The sequence below is a fragment of the Physella acuta genome, unplaced genomic scaffold (genome assembly GCF_028476545.2).
Source record: "Physella acuta isolate Inbredline_101_S28 unplaced genomic scaffold, ASM2847654v3 ptg000256l, whole genome shotgun sequence".
NCBI classification, from domain to species: Eukaryota; Metazoa; Mollusca; class Gastropoda; family Physidae; genus Physella; species Physella acuta.
This window is the reverse complement of record NW_026731775.1, coordinates 1,309,488-1,331,539: the sequence shown is the minus strand read 5'-3', so window position 1 is coordinate 1,331,539 and position 22,052 is coordinate 1,309,488. Positions and strand designations below refer to the sequence as shown.

The window sequence follows — 22,052 nt, the reverse complement described above, 5'->3', positions numbered from 1 at the left end:
ACATTAAGAAACTCACGATTTTTGTAGAGCTGCTACTACTAGATCTAATGTTTATTCAAATATTATTTTCAGTTTATTGTTATTGTTTGTTTGCAATTTTCACGTTTTTATTTCTTTAATAAGTGATTTAATCATAAATGTTATTATAATTAGGAATATGGCCATCTGCAAAACGCCTGAGTCTGCCGATATATGAACATCAATTGTCATCTATGAAGTGTGGAGCAGCTTTAAGTGCAAGCTTGAGGGGGTGGGGTTCCCTGTTGTCACCACACTAGCGCCGCTTCTGTCCACATCATAACCACAAGTTTCCTGAGTAGCTTAATGGGCAGATGAAGTTTATAAGTGGGACCTCGGAGCCTAAATGCATTTATGGAAGCCCCTGTCACTGGCATTTTTGAGCAGGTTGCAGAAGTTAAAAGCACGTATTTCTTTTTTAAACCGACGAATAAGAGATACTTCTAATTCTCCTATGATTAATCTTCATTTTTTTTTAAAGAGGGAGATCTCATTATACAGTGGGTGTTTTTTGTTGTAATAATGAATGGTGGGGATGGGTAAACATCAACCACTGAAAAAAGTCGGAAACTGATGAAAGCAGGAAGCAAACAAAGCACAAAAAAATAACCATCTAGTACTATTACTAGAGGGAGACAGACGACAACAACAAATAAGCCTACACTATTCACATCTAAACCAATGTGACCTCAGTGACCCTAGCTAAACAGTGTTGGTATTTTTCCAGCGCTGACAAGAAAACGTGAGCGGGTGATCAACGATGTTTAAAACTGGCATGTTTAAAAACCTAAATCAAGGACAGATATAAAATCTAAAATAATTTTTTAAAAAGACAATTATGCAAACAACACAACTATCGAAAAAGTTTCCCTTTCAAACCTGACGGTCTATGGGGCAAGTGAAGTAGAGTTCACTTGTTTCTGTGACCTCGGCATATGAAGAGATAGTGTGGTCAGCACTATGCCCAGCCGCCTTCACTTTCCCTAACATGAGTTAGGTACCCATCAGAGTTCTAGTTTTAGTAGTTAACTACACTTTACTTCTCACATTCACTGAAATTTTTAGATCTTGATGATTTCCGAACCCTGCATAACTGATCGAGTTATGGGAAGAATGACGTTCTCCAATCTGCCACGATGTTTTACAATAATTTAATATATATTTAATGATTTTGTATAGGCCATAGAGCTAAATATAGAATATTTAGCAATAGCAACAAGCAAATCCGCATCACAAATTACAATAAACACTACAAAATACTAGCAAATCCACAAGAAAAATCAAATTTATAAACATAAAGTCATAAAGGTATGCTAGTATAGGCCTAATCATCTAATGGTATAATTTTAAGGCTGATGCTAGCCGAAAAAGATACGCATGCACAATGGAGAGAAACCACGAATTGCCTTCGCGATGATGTTTTCGATGGTTCTGCGCATGCGTGTGTTTACAACCGCAGAACTCTAGCCCTATCCCCAACCCTACCCCTAAACCTAGCCATAGGTCACTGCGAATGCTCAGAACTATCTTTTGCTGACTAGGTGGAGACGTTAGGGCGAAAAATCTTTTTCCAAGTAGTCACTTGGTAATTTTAATACAGGTTGTTCGAGTGTGTAAACTGTATACGAGCTTATTGCCAGGTCTGAATAGCGGCCCGGGTCTGAATAGCCACTTCCTTCATATTTTACTAGATCTAGACTAACTTAACTAAGAGTCTAGAAAAGATCTAAAATCAATTTTTTAAAATCTAGATCTAGATTAAATCTAGAATCTAGAATAGACTCTAGATCTAGATCTAGATTTTTCTAGATCTAGTGATCTCATCTTGAATCTAGATCTCTAGTTAGATTTTCTAAATCTAGTCTAGAACTAGCTAGCTAGATCTAGAATAAAGATCTAGCCTAGACGAGCTTATTGCCAGGTCTGAATAGCGGCCCGGGTCTGAATAGCCACTTCCTTCATATTTTACTAGATCTAGATCTAGACTAACTTAACTAAGAGTCTAGAAAAGATCTAAAATCAATTTTTTAAAATCTAGATCTAGATCTAGATTTTAAAAAATTAGATTAAATCTAGAATCTAGAATAGACTCTAGATCTAGATTTTTCTAGATCTAGAATCTAGTGATCTCATCTTGAATCTAGATCTCTAGTTAGATTTTCTAAATCTAGTCTAGAACTAGCTAGCTAGATCTAGAATAAAGATCTAGCCTAGACGACTAAATAGATCTAGATCTAATCTAGATAGATCTAGAATCTACTAGAAAATAAATCTAATCAATCAATCAAGCAGAATTATTTTAGATTTTAGTGGATCTGGATCTAGATTTTAGATTCTGAATCTAGAATCTATATTAGATAATCTAGATCTAGTTACTAGGATTACACTTACTAAATAAAAAGGTTGAATTTGTTTATTAATTTCTCTAAACTAGAAGATCTAGAATCTAGATTTAGACTAGAGATCAAGAAATCTAGAGTCTAGAACTTCTAGAACTAATCTAGATCTAGAAGTCTAGATGTCTACACTACTTTGTATTTAACTTACAGTGTGATCATGTTCATCGCAGCATATCATAGAAATCAGTATCATAAATATAAATAAGAAAAAATATCTATGCTTCATTTCTATTGAGTTTCTACAAATAGATGATTGTAAAATAGATCAGATTTTTCAGATTGGATTTGTCTTGTATTTTCCGGTAGTCTACACCGTTATGGCCGCATCCATTGGCCACGTATAAAATCCTATAGATGGCGTTAAATGCGGTAATAATATAAGGGAATAAACTCGTACCTGCTAAACAAATGCATCTATGATTACTATGAAGGGTCTAGACTAGACTTCATAATTTTAAATTTTAGCCTAGGCGGGCCTAGGCTTTATATTAGCCTAAGCCCTATACCGATATGCTAGTTATTAAGTGTAGTTATATAATGTTGGCAGTGGCGTCGTTAGGTCGGGTGTCACCCATATGGTGTCAACCCCCCCCCCCCCCCCGTTTCATCCAGACTTTTTTCCTCCGGGGGGGGGGGGGGCACTTGAAATTTTCGGGGACGGACGAAGAGATGCCTGGAAGAAACTCTGCCCCCCCCCCCTAAACCAAAGCAAAGACTATAGGATATATATATATATATATATATATATATATATATATATATATATATATATATATATATATATGTCTATATAGGCCTATAAATAGTTGTAATTGGTGTCACGTCACCAACTATCATTTTGCTAAATTGAGTGAATGTGAGCACATATTATTTTAATCCAACTATATATTTCTATATTTTTATAGTAAATTAGATGTTATGTCACATACCTTTTAATTCTGATTAATCATTCATTGAACTGCCAAAAAGCATGTTTCTTCTATATATTTTGCTAATTGTTATCTGGGTGTCACCCCCTTTACACGGTGTCACCTCGCCTCGCGGCGCCTCTGAATGTAGGGTTCATGGGGTAAATTCGTGTTAAACGGTTCTGGTTGATCAAGATTTTGCATAGCCTAAATAAACCCCATTCCTATGCTTACGGGATCATTCATTTATGACATCCACACTAAATTTGGATCGCCCCCGTCCACACTCGTCTATTTTGACACCCCTCTCACTGTTACTCCCCACCGATGTGGACGCCCACATAAATTTAGTAGATCTCTCAAAACCTACTATCAATTAACTATTTCAGTAAAATGTATTGTGTTCAGGGGCGGAACTACAGTGCCGCCAGACCCCGCAATGCGGGGGCGGGGGGGGGGGGGGGGCACGCCGTTTAGGAGGCCCACAGCCGCTCATAATCATTTTTTTTTATAGTTTAAAAATTTAATTTTCTTGCATTTTCGACCTGATGGTTGTTTTGAAAAAAAGAATACTAAAGCTGCGGTTGGATTATCTTTATTTTATTAAACACCATCCTACGCTCTTGTATATTATTTTTCCTGCAATCAAACACACGCTGTTGTCGGCAAAATTCTTTTGTAAAAACGTCCATTGCGCGAGAGGCCGCTAGATATTAAGACGACTTTTTGAGGCCATCCCACATTCGGTACTGATGAATAAAAGTACATCGGCGCTTTGTTGGCCCTTTTAAGTTCCTTTCTCAAACCTCCCCTCCCGCTCTTAGAATTACAAGAAGCGAATAAATAGCGCCTCAACAACTAAGCTGGCTCGTATCGGTGATGGTGTGGACAAACTAGCGCCCCAACAACTAAGATCCAAGAAATAAAGTGCCGACATTGTTTACGTTTAATAACCATTGTTCTAGAAAACAAGGCAAACGTCTAAAATAAATACACGATTAATAATTTGTTATATATATCTATATCTATCTATATCCATATATATATATATATATATATATATATATATATATATATATATATATATATATATATATATATATATATATATATATATATATATATATATATATTAGTTTCGCCACTGGCACCTTGATAGTGGTTTTGTAAATAACAAACAGATCTAAGACTTAATACAGTAGTGATGTTATATAGCAGCTAAGACATGATGTTGCGTAAAAAAATATACACATGAGCTGTAGTGGGAAAGATAGGCAAGCGTTCAAACCACTACCATATATTATTTCCCTTTTTAGCTCAATTTCCATACGGACAATTGCGATTATTAACTCGTCATTTCTGGATGGATGGATGAATGAATGAATGTATGGATGTGTGTCTGCAGCCTTTAAGACGTATCTCCTCCTCAACGAAGCAATATCGAGGACTAGTTCCAAGGCAAATATGTTAAGCAAGTTCCGAGGATGATTGTGGACCAAAAAAATTCCGGAATTCCTTCCTGGATTTCCCGGAAAAGCCAAAAAACCTCGAAAAAATGCAGTGTTTGGCCCATATCTCGGCAACCAGACCACTTAGCGACTTGAAACATTTACCAATCGATTCCTGCCATAATTTAGACCAATATTGCCGAAGAAAGTTTTCAAAAATATCCATTCGTTCGGTCACAAAAAATTAATTGAGAATGTTTAAACTGAGCATCGTGTAGGTTTTTAGCGCAAAAAAATATCCTTTCGTTCGGTCACAAAAAATTAAAAATTGTTATGGATAACATAAGGAAATTGCGCTTAAATTGTCACTAGACTTTTTATTAACTTGTTTAAATAGTCAAATAGGGCTGCTCATAAGCTCATTTTAATGGGTTTGTACTAATCAAATTAAACAGCAATTACTTATCTTAATTATTATTTTAAGAAAAATAATTACTAAAGAATGGCATAGTATAATAAACCGGGAGTGATCTCCCCTAAACTTTCTCGAATATTCTTATATAAAACGAGAAAAATGGCCCGTTGAGGAAGGATACAACCGGCGCTAGGTTGATAGTTCTGTCTCTTTTCTCTAAACTAAAACCACCACACCCCACCCCCCCCCCCCCACACACACACACCATTCCCCCCCACCCCCCACCCCCCACCCCCCACCCCCCACCCCCACCCCCCACCCCCCCAAAAAACATGTCTACCGTCCCATTCAACGAAATATAATTATATACTTTTTCCTGTGTCCGCCCCCTCCCCGAAAATTCTACCCCCGCCCCCGAAAATTTCAAGTACCCCACCCCTCTCCAGGGAGGAAAAAGTCTGAAAGAAACACTGGTGTCGCGCTTAGCCACTACGCGAAGAATTGCATTACAGAAATTTCAAGAAAACCACTTTTTAGATTAGACACATTAATTAGGCGGTAATTTTATTATAGAGTATCGATGAAGAAATGTCTTTTGAGTTGGGGAGGGGGGGCTCAGACGTTCTTACGCGGGGGGAGGGGCTTCGCCCCTACCCGAAGAATTGTATGCAAGAAACTCTTTCACGCAAACCATTTAGATTAGACAAAATTGCATTTTTATTCAATGTTTATTCGAGAATCAATGACGTCATATTACTGTGTGCACTCTTCGGCTTGAGATTATTTTCTACTCTATGCTAAATGTGACGACGTCATACTTCGTTTTTCGAATTACTATGCATGTTTTTAATTTGCTTGTGTTTTCTCTAGAGCGTTCTTGTCAGACAGATACATACACAGATAGATAGATACACAGACATCAAAACTATTATTATAGACGAGAAAAATGACCCGTTGAGGAAGGATGCAACGGGCGCTAGGTTGATAGTGCTGTCTATTTTCTCGGTACTTTAATTTATACAAAATATAGTCATAGGCAGATCCCTAAACCATGCACCTAATCTCATTCATGACAAAAGTCGCATTTAGAGTTTCTTTCAGGCAACTCTACTGGGGAGGAGGGGCTTGCCCACCCTTCCCCCCCCCCCCCCACACACACACACATTCCAAAACATGTCTACCGTCCTATTCAACGAAATATAATTATATACTTTTTCCAGTGTCCGCCCCCTCCAAGAAAATTCTACCCCCGCTAACGAAAATTTCAAGTACCCCCACCCCTCTACGGGAAGGAAAAAGTCTGAAAGAAACACTGGTCGCATTTGTAGATCATACAAACTAAAGGAAGAATCTGGGCGGGGCTTCGCCCCTACCGGAAGAGATGCTTGAAAAAAACAACTGCACGCTAATCACTTTTTAGATTAGAAAAAGTTCCACCCTCCGCGGAGGAAAAAGTCTGAAAGAAACACTGGTGTCGCGCTTAGCCACTACCCGAAGAATTGCATTAAAGAAATTGCAAGAAAACCACTTTTTAGATTAGACACATTAATTAGGCGGTAATTTTATTATAGAGTATCGATGAAGAAATTTCTTTTGAGTTGGGGAGGGGGGGCTAGGCGTTCTTACGCGGGGGTGGGGCTTCGCCCCTACCCGAAGAACTGTATGAAAGAAACTCTTCACGCAAACCACTTAGATTAGACAAAATTTCCTTTTTATTCAATGTTTACTCGAGAATCAATGACGTCATATTACTGTGTGCACTCTCAGGCTTGATACTATTTTCTTCTATATGCTAAATGTACGACATATTTCGTTTCCGTCTGACTGTGCATGTTTTTAAATTGCTTGTGTTTTCTCTAGAGCGTTCTTGTCAGATACATAGATAGATAGATACAGACAGCGAAACTATTAGTATTAACAAGAAAAATGGCCCGTTGAGGAAGGATACAACGGGCGCTAGGTTGATAGTGCTGTCTCTTTTCTCGGTACTTTAATTTATAACCCCCCCCCCCCCCCCACACACACACACACTCCAAAACATGTCTACCGTCCCATTCAACGAAATATAATTATATACTTTTTCCAGTGTCTGCCCGCACCCAGAAAATTCTACCCCCGCCCCCGAAAATTTCAAGTACCCCCACCCCTTTCCGGGGAGGAAAAAGTCTGAAAGAAACACTGGTGTCGCGCTTAGCATGTTTTTAATTTGCTTGTGTTTTCTCTAGAGCGTTCTTGTCAGTTACATAGATAGATAGATAGATAGATAGATACACAGACAGCGAAGCTATTAGTATTACGAGAAAAATGGCCCGTTGAGGAAGGATATAACGGGCGCTAGGTTCATAGTGCTTTCTTTTTTCTCTAAACTAAAACCAACCCCCCTCCCCCCCCCCCCCCCACACATACACTCCAAAACATGTCTACCGTCCCATTCAACGAAATATAATTATATACTTTTTCCAGTGTCCGCCCCCTCCCCGAAAATTCTACCCCCGCCCCCGAAAATTTCAAGTACCCCCACCCCTCGCCGGGAAGGAAAAAGTCTGAAAGAAACACTGGTCGCATTTGTAGATCATTCAAACTAAAGGAAGAATCTGGGCGGGGCTTCGCCCCTACCGGAAGAGATGCTTGAAAAAAACAACTGCACGCTAATCACTTTTTAGATTAGAAAAAGTTCCACCCTCCGGGGAGGAAAAAGTCTGAAAGAAACACTGGTGTCGCGCTTAGCCACTACCCGAAGAATTGCATTAAAGAAATTGCAAGAAAACCACTTTTTAGATTAGACACATTAATTAGGTTGTAATTTTATTATAGAGTATCGATGAAGAAATTTCTTTTGAGTTGGGGAGGGGGGGCTCAGACGTTCTTACGCGGGGGTGGGGCTTCGCCCCTACCCGAAGAACTGTATGAAAGAAACTCTTCACGCAAACCACTTAGATTAGACAAAATTTCCTTTTTATTCAATGTTTATTCGAGAATCAATGACGTCATATTACTGTGTGCACTCTCCGGCGTGAGATTATTTTCTACTCTATGCTAAATGTGTCGACGTCATACTTCGTTTTTCGAAATACTATGCATGTTTTTAATTTGCTTGTGTTTTCTCTAGAGCGTTCTTGTCAGATACATACACAGATAGATAGATAGATACATAGATACACAGACAGCGAAACTATTAGTTTTAATAATAACAGGGGATGGGAACTCGGGCTATAGACATGATTTTTAATCCATTTTAAATACTTAAAGTTTTAAAAATAGAATAAAATCTCGTAGACAAAAGAATTGCACACCAAGTGAACGCCATATAAAAAAGTGCATAATAGTGCGCAATATTATTAGTACTTTAAAAATTTACATTAGTTTTTTGAGAAATCGGAAGTAGCGTAAATTACTACTTCCGGTCAACGGAAATTACTCAAAATTTAACAGAAGGTAGAAAATTAGATCTTTTACTTACATGTGAAATTTCATTTATCTATCTGAAAATAGTACTCAAGTTATAGGCTTTTGAAAAATTCAAAGTAGAAAAAGTACCACTTCCGGTTATCTTTTCTTAACGTGTGTCCGATCCATCCCCATTTTCGGGCCTTAATATCTTTCTCTATTGGCCGTTGCTTTAAAATTTGCCACAGGTCTTTGTTTGATATTTTGTCTGGCCATCTTATTTTGAGTATATGACGTAGGCATTTGTTTACGAACGCCTGTAGCCTATCAGTATTTGTCTTCGTAACCCTCCAGGTCTCCGAGCCATAGAGTAGCACTGCCTTAACATTTGTGTTGAAAATCCCAATTTTGCTCCAGAGTGACAGGGCTGTGGACCTCCACATCGGGCGCAGTGAGTTGAAGGCGCATCTAGCCTTGTTGATACGGCATTTTATGTCCTCGTCTGCTCCCCCGTCCTTATTGATCACGCTTCCCAGATATGTGAATGTGTTTGTTTCTCGTAAATCTTCTCCATTTAGCTGTATCGGCAGGTCCTGGCTGTTATTGATTCTGATGACCTCTGTTTTGTTTTTATTGATTTTTAGTCCGATTTTGGAGGCTTCTTCAGACAGCCGATTTAGTTTGACTTGCGTGTGTTGATGCTTATGAGATAGTAGGCAGATGTCATCGGCAAAATCAAGATCCTCCAACCTTTTTGTGAAACTCCACTGGATTCCTGTGTCGTTTTTTGTGGCCCTCAGCATGATCCAGTCGATCACCATCAAGAATATCATTGGCGATAGCATACATCCCTGTCTTACTCCCGTCGTTACCGTGAATGGTTTTGTTAGCTTTCCCTTGTGTATTACCTGACTGGTGGAGTCTTCATATAGTTTCTGTGTGATAGATATACATTTTTTGGGTATTCCATAGTGGCTCATTAACTTCCAGATAGCATCTCTATTCACACTGTCAAACGCCTTTTCGAAGTCGACAAAGGTCATGTATAAGGGGGATTGCCACTCAAGGGACTGTTCGATAATGATGCGCAGCGTGGCAATGTGGTCAGTACATGACCTGTCCTGACGAAAACCAGCCTGTTCTTGTCTCAGCTTTTTGTCCAAGGCATCTCTAAGTCTCTCTAGGATGATTCTTGTCAGCACCTTACTTGGAACTGAAAGAAGCATTATCCCTCTCCAGTTGTTGCATTGTGTCAGGTCTCCCTTCTTGGCAGTTTTATCAGGTATCCCAGTTTCCAGTCAGATGGGATTATCTCTTCTTCCCAAATCTGCTTAAGTAGAGGATGTAGTATGTCTGCTGATATGGCTGGGTCTGCTTTGAGTGCCTCTGGTGGGATGCCGTCCGGGCCAGCTGCTATTTTTCATGTTTTTTATTGCTCTTATTGTTTCTAACTTTGTGGGTGGATCTGTACACACATCTAGTAGGTGATTTGCAGGTGGTATATCCGGGATGTTTGATGAGAGAGGATGGTTTAAAATCTCATCAAAGTGCTGTACCCATCTGTCTCTCTGTTCTGTGTCACTTGTTAAGATATTTCCTACTTTATCCTTTACTGGTTTGTTGGGATTAATGTTCTTACCTGGTAGTGTCCTGGTTACTTCATAGAGCCTCTTCATTTTTCCTAGTCGTGCCGCAGTTTCTGCCTCCTCTATCATCTCCTGTATGAAATGTCTTTTGTCTTCTTTTGCACTTTTCCTGACCATGCGATTTACTTCACAATAATGTGTTCTGAGGTTTATTTTCTCTTTTTCATCCTTACATTTGTGAATCTTCTGCTTTATCTCTTTTCTATCTTCAATTTTGGCCCATGTCTCTGTTGTGATCCATTCTTTTTGTTCATTTTTTCTTCTCCCCAATATGTCAGTGCATGTTGACTTCCATAGTTCCTGTATTCCTTGCCATTTTTGCTCTACTGTTTCCTCTACTGTATCCTCTGCCAGGCTGGAGAGTGCTTCATACCTATTTTTTTACTGCGCAGTTAAAGTCTTCCTTTATTTTTGGACACCTAAGAAATGTTGTATTGAATTTAAAGTGCGGTTTATCAGCTCGATTCCTGTAGGATTTTAGTTTTAATTTTAGTATTGCAACCACGAGTTGGTGGTCTGAGGCTGCATCTACACCTCGTTTCGCCCTAACATCCATTAAACTTCTTCTCCAATTTCTGGAAACTGTGATGTGATCAATTTGGTTTTTTGTTTTGCCATCGGGTGACGTCCAGGTGGTCTTATGTATATCTTTATGAGAGAAAATTGTCCCCCCCCACTATAATTAGATCATTAAATGCGCAGAAATCATCAAAGAGTTCCCCGTTTTCATTTATTATGCCTATTCCATTTTTCCCCATTGTGAGCTCCCGTTCTCTATTTTCTGTTCCAACTTTGGCATTCATGTCCCTATTACTATCTTTATATCTCTTTTTGGTGATTTGTCGATTTGAGCCTGCAGGGCGCTATAGAAGTCCTCTTTCTCTTCATCTGTTGCAGCATTTGTGGGTGCATAGCACTGGATTAAAGTTGTTTTCCTTCCCTTGGCATTGAAACGAGCTGCTATGAGTCGTGGTTAGACTGGCTCCCATGCAATCAAAGCATTTGTTGCTTCTGGAGACATCATTATGGCTACACCTTGCGTGTGTTCATGATCTTCGTCCTCGTGACCTGAGTAGATGGCAGTCTCTCCCGAGACCAACCTAGTTTGGCCACTGCCGTTCCATCGTGTCTCACTTAGTCCCAGGACCTTTTATTTATACCTCCTCATATCCTTGGCGACCTGGGCTGATCTGCTGCTTTCATATAGGGTTCTGATGTTCCAGGTCCCTAATCTGGTTTTGGTCTTGGGCGTTAGGAGATTTGTCAGCAAACTAGCTTCCGTTAGGCTTTCACTAGTAGGCATCATGGGCTCTTCTAGAGAGGAACCTCCTCGACCAAGTCGGTGTTGGATTTGTGTACTTGCAGTTTCTGTAGCGGTATATTTTTTACGAGATAAGGTTGCTAGCCTTATGTTTCAACCCCCAACCTAGAGGACCAGGGTGTTAGCTTTGGTCTGATCCCTACCCGCGCAGACCTTCCCAGCTTGGTTGAACCTACCAGGAGTTTACACTCCCGCTGGTATAGCTCTGGGGGTGGTCAGGATACACAAGCTGCCAAGCCACGACAAAGCTCTAACACCGGATGGCAGATACTTCGTATATACGAGAAAGTAAAAAATGAAATGTAGTTAAAATTAATAATATAAATACAAAAAAAAACAACATAAAAATAAACAAAACACGAGACACCATTAATTATACAAAGCTTTCATTATTTATATTCTTTTGACCGACTTGAGGATTAGAAGTATTAAGTTAAACATAAAATAAAACAGATTTTCAAAACAGACCAACACTCACACACATGACATGTTGTTGTGATTAGTTTTAATTGATTTTTTTTTCAAAACCCGGTCAGGCCAGAAATGAGTATCCTTAAGATACTTTAAGAAGTCCACGTTTAAATATAAGCCCCACTGGGGGGGGGGGGGGGCTATTTATTTCAATGTTTTTCCCATTACCAACCAAAAACTCATATTAAGTATTGAACGCTTTCTGTGCGTGTGTTGGAAAAAATTGCTTTAAGTATTAATCGCTAAAGACGTTGGGTATATTTTAATAATTAATGTTAGCATTTAGACTCGGGTTCATAAGGGGTCATCCATAAATGATGTCGCCCTTTTTTTTGGTGATTTTTACCTCCGCGCCGTCCCCTCCGGCACACATCTTCACACAAAAACCAGTACATCCCCCCACACACAACCACTAAATGGTGAATGGTGACACATATCAGTCAACAACCCCTCTCAAAATTGCAGGTTTTAATTTTCGAACACTGATTTTTTTTTCTAAAATGTCGACTGAGAGCTGTCAGCCAAGTATTTTAATCAATGTCTATTTCAATTTATTAAAATAATGCTCTAACATGCGAAATAACGGATAGAATTCAGTATATAGAAGAAGTATTGTAATCTTGTCTGTCTGTCGGTCGGTCGGTCTGTCGGTCTGTCGGTCTGTCCATCTGTCTATCTCTATACCACTAAAACTCAACTTTGTTTCCATGTTTCAATATTTATTTGTTTGTCTGATTTGCTACTGGAGAGAATCTGCACTATGTTTAGGGCTGTAAAATAGTATGTAGGTAGAGAACAATTTCTCTTTTCAGACAGTTAATCACACATTTATTTAAAGCCGTTAATTAATTTATTGATTTATTCATAGGTAGATTAACCACATTAATTTTAAAATTTTCAAACAATGGCTTTACTTTGACTGAATAGTGACGTCACATGATTTGTTTACTTTTTAGTACAATAAAATGGCGGCTTCCATTATAGAGTTTGTGGCCCATTCAAAAGTTTAACGCGTTCTAAAGCTAATTTTCTGTCGGCTATGACTTTAGCAATACGTCCCTTTGCTGTTTTTATTACGTTCCAAAACTTATATAAATTTTCAATTGTCTTTTCTTATTTAGTTTTACAATAAATTTCTCTAGCACTACAATCTGTCCAAGAAAGTTATCTATTTATTTATAGATCTAAATATCAGGTGGCCAAGAAAGTTATTTATAGATCATTCTAGATCTAGAATCTAGGTCAAACCAAAGATTAATTAGATACAAACCGAAGATTAATTAGATAAAAATACAATCCATTTTAAAATCATAATACATTTTTAGTCCTTAAATACTTGATATAAATCTTTGTGATTTATCTATCTAAATCTAGATCTATCTAGAATAGGTCTAATCTAGATCAAGGCATAAGGCCGACAGACCATAAGGCCGACAAACCATAAGGCCGACAAACCATAAGGCCGACAAGCATAAAAAATACTAATATCGCTAAAGTTTTGTTACTGCATAGCTCCTATATTGAGAATAATCGAAATAAGGCATGACAAAAAGGTGAAACGTTCAAGAGAAGAGACGGTGCTAGTTGCTATCCTTATAAGGTGAACCATCGGGTCAAGCGACTAGAGATTACGGGTGTGTCTTAAATACGAAGGATCAACACCTAGATATTGCGAAATGCTGTCACTGCTGTCTTTCATAGCTCCTTCTATGTAATCGAGGTAAGATAATCATCAAAAAACCAAGTCAAAAGACGCCGGCATCATCGCCCACATGCAACAAGGTGGAACGCCAAGAGACAATGCTAGTTGCTATCCTTATAAGGTGAACTGGAGATGACGGGAGTGTACAAAGAATAAACAGACAAGTGGCGTTACCACCATATTTCGCAAAGAAATCAAAGAAACCGAATGAAGTAGAACAATCGCGTGCCTTGGCTAGACTACATGTTAAATACAGACAAAATTTGAATTATATTTAGTTTTGTCCATTGCGAATTGCGTGAAAAAAATGTATATTATATTCGTTGGATTCATTAATTCTGTTGTGATTGTGATACGTGTGCCGAAATTGGTGCGTTATTTTTGTTTTTTGTGTAAACTTACCCCTGTGATTTCCCTATATATGGACCAATATATCAGCAACAAATAATTGGTTACATCGTATGTTTTATTTTATCCTATTTATTAGAAACTTAAAAAGTCGTATATAATTACATATTTTAGATATTAAACATGGCTGTAATTGTAGTTTGTTATAATTTATAAAACTTGTCGGCCTTTAGTCTTGTCAGCCTTTTGTCTTATCGGCCTTTTGGATGTCGGCCTTTTGTCTTGTCGGCCTTTTGTCTTGTCGGCCTTTTGGATTTCTGCCTTTTGGCAGTCGGCCTTTTGTCTTGTCGGCCTTTTGTCTTGTCGGCCTTTTGTCTATGTCGGCCTTTTGTCCGTGTCGGCCTTTTGTCCATGTCGGCCTTTTGTCCGGATCCCATTTTCTACTATACTAGGCATGCTGCCCAGCTTTGCTTAGGCTTTCGAAGACATTGAGAATTTGAATGCTTAATTAATTCGCCCGAGGGTCGGTCTACGACCTCAGGAGTTATGAAGAGGTTCCTCCGTGGACATTTTTTTTTATTTATAGCTCATATAAGGCGCCGGTCAGTCGAGGTCAGTTTTGACCCCATCATCGTAGACTTTTCGGTCAACCGGCCCCCGTGTTCAGTCGCCCCAAGGCAAGATCCTGCCAAATTTGAAGCGCCTGCGGCGCCGGGAAGTGCCCTATCGGGCACCCGACAACTTTGCTTTATATATTATAGATAAACAAAGATTTCAATAAAGTAATTAAGGCCTGAAATACTTTAGTATAGAAATGTATTATTTGAATAGATGAATCTAGAATATCTAGATCTAGAATCCAAATAAATAAAATAAATTTTATGAGTTTAGGCCGGAAAAATTGTATTGTATACATTTCATAGTGTACGTAGATCTAAATCAAATTTGAATGAAATAGTTCATTTCTTTTTATTCAAAACACAGCAGATGACGTCATTAGTTAATGTATAAGCAATAGCGACGTCACAGTTTTATGCGTTCTTTTTCACATGTATTAATGCTTTTCCGGTTGCATAAATAATACTGTTTCTCTACATTCGAATACGCCTTTAATTTTTATTTTTCTTCTTTAAGTAAAATTGTGGTTATACATTTAAAACATCTAACATATTATTTTCAACAAAAGTCCGTAAAAAGTTCTCCATATATCGCTGCCGATTCTGACGTGATGTCCGGCGAAAATTTTTTGCGGACAGAGAAAGAGAGAGAGAGAGAGATGTGCGAACGTGGGGATTTATAAATTAGGATTATCAATGTGAAGTCATGTTACGTTTTCGTTTTACTATGAAAGTTTTTATTTTGCTTGTGTTTTCTCTATAGCGTTCTTGTCAGATAGATAGATAGATAGACAGATAGATACACAGACAACGAAACTATTATTATAGACGAGAAAAATGGCCCGTTGAGGAAGGATACAACGGGCGCTAGGTTGATAGTGCTGTCTATTTTCTCTAAACTAAAACCAAAACCGAATCACCATCTTAATTCAATTTAACCGGAAACAAAAAATGACATTGAAAACGGATTTTTATCCAGAATCGGTACTTTAATTTATACAAAATATAGTCATAGGCATATCCCTGAACCATGCACCTAATCTCATTCATGACAAAAGTCGCATTTAGAGTTTCTTTCAGGCAACTCTACTTGGGAGGAGGGGGCTCCGCCCCCCCCCCCACACACCCCAAAACATGTCTACCGTCCCATTCAACGAAAATAATTATACACCTTTTCCAGTGTCCCAGAAAATTCTACCCCCCCCCCCAAATAAAATTCAAGTACCCCCACCCCTCGCCGGGGAGGAAAAAGTCTGAAAGAAACTCTTTTCGCATTTGTAGATCATACAAACTAAAGGAAGAATCTGGGCGGGGCTTCGCCCCTACCGGAAGAGATGCTTGAAAAAAAAAAACTGCACGCTAAACACTTTTTAGATTAGAAAAAATTTTTCCCCTCCGGGGAGGAAAAAGTCTGAAAGAAACACTGGTGTCGCGCTTAGCCACTACCCGAAGAATTGCACGAAAGAAACTGCAAGCAAACCACTTTTTAGATTAGACACATTAATCAGGCGGTAATTTTTATTATAGAGTATCGATGAAGAAATTTCTTTTGAGTTGGGGTGAGGGGGGGGGCGGCGGCTTAGTCGTTGTGTCTCGAGGGTGGGGCTTCGCCCCTACCCGAAGAATTGTATGAAAGAAACTCTTCACGCAAACCTCTTAGATTAGACAAAATTGGCGTTTTTAATTCAATGTTTACTCGAGAATCAATGACGTCATATTATTTTGTGCACTCTCCCGGCTGTCGACTTTTTTCTACTATATGCTGAATATGACGTCATATTTTGTTTCCGTCTGACTGTGCATGTTTTTACAATCTTTTATTTAACTCACTTCCTCGTCAGTCGTCAGTCGTCAGTCTAGACCGAAACGGAGGAGTGAAAATTCGGACAGTTCTACTTGACCGACACGATTCACAGTAGGCACGTGGGTCAAGACATGAAGACAATGCAATCTGAAACTAAATTTGACTTAATTGGATGCCTAATTAATTTTTTATGAATTAATTAATATTTGGACCGAATTAGTAGGCATGTCTATCCAACCACAACACACGCGTCATCACCTTCAATAGCTGCGCCATCACGTTCAATGGCTGCGTTCAAAAACCATTGCGCGCCTACTGAACGTGATGTACAGTAGGCGCGCAATGGTTTTTAGTCATGTAACTCTATTGTAAATAAAACATGTAAAGTACTGAAAAAAAATTCATAAAAAACGTTTTAATAACAAGCTTTTATGTAATAATGCACTAAAAAGTAGAAAATAAATTATAGACTACTATTTAAATAACTATAAAGAAAAGCGTGGGTGTCTTCCTTAACATTAGTAAAGGTATCCAATAGATACTAAAGTGACCCACGCTTTTCTTTATTAGTATTAAAACGTTTTTTTTCCCATTTATTTCAGTACTTTATATTTTTAATACAATAGAGCCATTCAGGTTTCGCCCAGTGCTGCAGAATTTAGTTATTTACAACTTATTTATTAATTATCAGTGTAAAAGATGAATCGATATTTTCTCAGTAAAAATTGTCACAATTGACGTCACACGTTTTTATGGTTTCACACTTCTGCGCCTTACTTAATCATGGTGCTGCAAAGAAACAAAGGGATAATGAAAAGTATATTTAAAAAAAAAACAATGTAAGAATGCAGGTCTCGATGTTTATACTTTATTAACTGTATTATTGCAAAATAAAGCTGTAATTAAATGATAACCTACTAAAAAAAATCTGTGAATAAAATGTAATAATTTGAGATTAGCTTATGTTAAAATAGTTGTCACAAATTTTAAAAATCGTTATAATTTTGAATAACAACAGCAGTTACAGATGCTACAAGTTATCAAAAAAAGTACACGATAAGTTGTTAATTGGAATTGTACAAATGTGTAAATAATACGTCATTAATGTTTTCAGAAACACTTTTATGTATTCTAGAAATAATGTAAATACAAGTAGTGCAATTGCTTCACCGTGAAAATTGGGTTAAATAAAGATTTAATAAAAGCCTCGTACAATGCAGTTAAATGATATTTTTTTTTTATTTTACAAGATAAAATACGTAGTCCCACTAGCTATTTTTAAAAAAAAGTATACATTCTTAACGTGCAATCTAGTGAATCCATGAAACACTCGTCATGTCAAAAAATAATATATACATACATATAAATTGTATATGTATTAAGTATAATTATATACACAAAAATGTATATAAATACTTATCTTTATATACATTAGTATTTAAATATAAATAAACACACACATATATAAGCATATATAAATACCTATACATATACATGTATATATATAGTATATACCTGTATATATAAATAAATATTTATATATACATATTGTATACATATATATATATATACATATAAATATAGATATATAACACTGGTTATACACGTTCACATAATAATAGTTATTACAGTTTTTCTTTAATATCCATTTACAATAGGAATGTGTAAACAATTTTTTTTAAAGTGCAATAAAATGTACGTATGTATGAACACACACATTTTTGTGTGTATTCATATACTCATATATACACATATATATATATATATATATATATATATATATATATATATATATATATATATATATATATATATATATATATATATATATATATATATAAGGAAAAAGTAAGAAAGTAAAGCAAAGATGCGAGGAGAAAGGTAATTCATTTTTGAAATTACAAATAAGTAGGAATTTAAGAGTCGTCGTACCAACTTTCAGCAAGTGCTCACTTTGGATGAAAGTCCAAGCAATGCACTTCCTACGAAGATTTCCATAGAAATGTAACATCTCTTGGACACAACTCCCAATATACTATTTAAAAAAACCATATTTTTAATAGGTATTTAGCAATGTTAATTATTTATATGATAATTTAATTTTAATCTTTTTCAGAAATGTATAATATATTATTGAATATTTAAAGTAGAATCTAATATCCATTCAGAAAGATAAATGCAATATATTATTAGCTCTTTTTGTTTTGCTATATTTATGTAGGAGACTGTTTTATATATGCTATAACATATACGTATGTTTAATTCTGCATGAAGACACGTACAACACTATTCTTTTGAGTCACAATTTGGCTATTTCGGATCCTATACCGCGTGGAAGCAGATGCGTAGTAACCCATTTCGGTGCCCGGGCCGAACTACCAGTTTTACGCCACCCCCTCTCACATTTATATATTGGCTATAGTTATTTATGCTGGTGAAAAAGCGCCCCGCCCCCAGTTGGAAAGGTTGGTGGCGCTTTCTACCTGTCACTATCCCGTAACAGTTTTATTTTTCGGGTGCCACATAAGTGATGTAGAAACCGCGTGTAAAGCCTTGTAGCCGTTTACTTTCTTAACTTCGACTGTGACTGTGTATAATCCAGTACTTGAGGTTAAACTAAGCTTTTTTTAAAATGGGTCTACCCATTTTGGTCTACCCCATCAGGGTCGGCGCCAGGTGCGGCTACCCCACCCGCCTTCCCCTTGATACGCCTCTGTGCGGAAGTCATCACTTGATGCTAACTAAAGTCATAAGGTAAAAGAATTATAGAAACAAATAAGTAGATAAAAATAGAAATAAAATTTAAAAAAATAATCATTAATTTTAAAAGATGAACAAAAAATTAACAAATGAAATAAATTAGAAAAAAAAAAAAAAAGGAAAAAGAAAATATAACAAAATAACATGTATTGTGACGGCTCTTCTTTTTAAAAAATCACAATATATGGTTTGTGGAGAATATTTAATAGATATTTACGTTAATATAAACATGCAGTTCAGTAAAATCGTCGAGTTCGAAATTCATTTTGTCAGTTACAGAAAAAGACAAGGACTGATACTAATCATTTGTTGAAAAAAGTATTTAATTGCACACTTTGACTTACAAATCATTTGATTTGACACAGTTACGATAAAGATAAGCTGGCCTATACATTTGTTTTTTATTCTCAAATGTTGGCGTAATGACACATTCAGAATAATACCTCTCCTTATTGGAAGTGTATCTGAACGTCAATTTGTCTTACTCGAATTAATTTTTTTAAAAGCCCCACCCTCAGTCTCGACGCATTTCATGTAGCTAGTAACACAATAAATAACTAAGCGTCTTTAAAACAAATCCTATTATGATTTTAAAAAAAAATTAACTTTCATAGAAAGCCAGTTTCAGTTTTATCAATTACCCTTTGTTATGTTTTGATGGTACATGCAATGTTTTAAATGGTTTGTAGATTAATTTAAAATGACTGCCTGCTTTCGTTCATTTTAGAATCAGATTCAGATCTGATGCTGAGCTAATAGAAATGTAATTTAATAAACCATAGCATTACATTAAAATAGAATACACAGCATCATACAATTACGGTCAATTTTCACTTTTCGTTCTTTCGCTTTCAAATAATTATAACATTTGTTTTCCGTAACTCTTGTAACTAATGCAAAAACAGAAATATTATTGCTACAAATAGTATTTCTTTCATTTATCTGTGAATTACAAATTCACACTCTTTCGATACTTTTGTAAAACAACAGTGTTAAAACAAATGAGAAAAAGATTATGAAATTGGCTGCTTAAAAATAATTAATTATTAAAAAAGTTATTTGAAAGTTAAAATATATTTAAGTTGAAACATTTATTTGAATATATGAGGTAACTACATATCAAACACCTCCCAAATACATTCTAATATTATATTGTAATTGATTTATAGACATGCTGCTGTAAGATTGAGCATGAATATAAACTTTTATTGCATTACTCTAAATCTAACTCATTTTCATAAATATCCTTTCCTTCAACATAATCCAGTGAGGGATTAATACGTTTGTAAGTTGCAGAGAATCCCTTCCAATTTATTGTATCATCGGATCGAAATTTAATTAATAAATATTCAGTGCTTGAAATTATAGAATCTGGTATCTGAAAGATAATTGAAAGCAAAATTAAAATTATGATTTGTATATACCCACTAAATCTAAACTAAAATGTGTAAGATGATTTGTACTCCTTGTTTAAGTAAAAAGTTTGAGTTCATTAAAATAAACTAGACGACCATGTTTTCCACTCTTCTATTATGCCTACCCCATACTCAACATACTACTTACCCCATTTTTATCAAATAGCTTTCTTTGAATTAATGATCAATAGTAAAACGTATATAAGTTTTTTTTTCAGTTTTATAAGGTTAAAATACAATAAAAACACAAAGCCAATAAATTGCAATCTTTACATTAGGTCACAAAACCTTTCCTATCCAACCCCATTCCAATATTCAAACGAAAAGCATTCTTCTAACACTCCAAATTCTACCCATTCCCTAAGGGTAACGCTTTTATGCTGTCCAAAAACGGGATGGAGTGGGTGGGGGGTTAACGATTCCTCCATTTAAATCAATCAACAGCAAAGACTATGAAAAATAAAACCATAGAACTCTGAAGAAATAAGAACAAACTGACCAAACTAAAACAATTTATCACTCTAAACAAAAACCAAAAAAAAAAAAAAAAACGAACAAAATATACACACAATACAAAAAAAAAATAAAAATGAACGCAACACAACCTGTTTTGTAATCCTTGTAAAAAAAAACCAATGTGACATAATGATTCCTGGAATATTAATTAAGACAAGCAAACTAGGGGAAATAATCACTATATATAGCAATATTCTATAATATAAGCGCGCAAGTAGTGTGTCAGTCCTTCCTTCCTTCCGTCATCGCTATAGATTTTGGAACCACAAAAGTAAACATCGCACCATGAAGTGCTTTGCAGTGCATCGCATTGTCTTGTTATACGTAATAGAGTAGGGTTTATTTATATAACGACATAAAGCTATTTTATAATTTCCACTGTTTGTACAATTTTGCATAACGTAAAGAGAATATTAAATACACGCACATTGCTAAAACATATTAAAAGGATCAATGTCAAATATCGTTTTCGTTAATATTCCTAGAAAAAGTAGATACATTTTAATAACATAATAACTGTAGGTTAGAAAAATCTAATTAAACTGTTTAGTAATTTTGCCAAGGGAGGTATTTTAAAAAAAGTAATTGAGTAGGGTTTGTTTATATAACGACATAAAGCTATTTTATAATTTCCACTGTTTGTACAATTTTGCATAACGTAAAGTGAATATTAAATACACGCACATTGCTAAAACATATTAAAAGGATCAATGTCAAATATCGTTTTCGTTAATATTCCTAGAAAAAGTAGATACATTTTAATAACATAATAACTGTAGGTTAGAAAAATCTAATTAAACTGTTTAGTAATTTTGCCAAGGGAGGTATTTTAAAAAAAGTAATTGAGTAGGGTTTGTTTATATAACGACATAAAGCT

General features: G+C 36.2%; 3 protein-coding genes across 5 annotated transcripts in view; all 3 read right to left on the bottom strand.

Annotated features, from left to right (window-relative positions):
• The window catches only part of LOC131938756 (transmembrane 9 superfamily member 3), a 31,187-nt gene extending 28,417 nt beyond the window's left edge, over window positions 1-2,770 (bottom strand). Inside the window, exon 1 of the mRNA XM_059296904.1 lies at window positions 2,566-2,770. Coding sequence (XP_059152887.1) covers window positions 2,566-2,643 — 78 coding nt within the window. The 5' untranslated portion in view covers window positions 2,644-2,770. The remainder of the gene's footprint in view (window positions 1-2,565) is intronic.
• A 6,540-nt stretch (window positions 2,771-9,310) lies between these two features.
• LOC131938744 (uncharacterized) lies at window positions 9,311-9,801 on the bottom strand. The gene is made up of 2 exons (XM_059296884.1): window positions 9,585-9,801; window positions 9,311-9,483 (listed from the first exon to the last, which is right to left on the bottom strand). The coding sequence occupies exons 1-2, from the start codon at window positions 9,799-9,801 to the stop codon at window positions 9,311-9,313; spliced, it is 390 nt and encodes a 129-aa protein (XP_059152867.1).
• Window positions 9,802-17,343: 7,542 nt separating this feature from the next.
• LOC131938721 (tolloid-like protein 1) overlaps window positions 17,344-22,052 on the bottom strand; it is a 61,785-nt gene continuing 57,076 nt past the window's right edge. For all 3 annotated transcript variants that reach the window (XM_059296853.1, XM_059296855.1, XM_059296854.1), the window contains exon 23: window positions 17,344-20,622. In XM_059296853.1, the coding sequence (XP_059152836.1) occupies window positions 20,458-20,622 (165 nt within the window). In that variant the 3' untranslated portion in view covers window positions 17,344-20,457. The remainder of the gene's footprint in view (window positions 20,623-22,052) is intronic.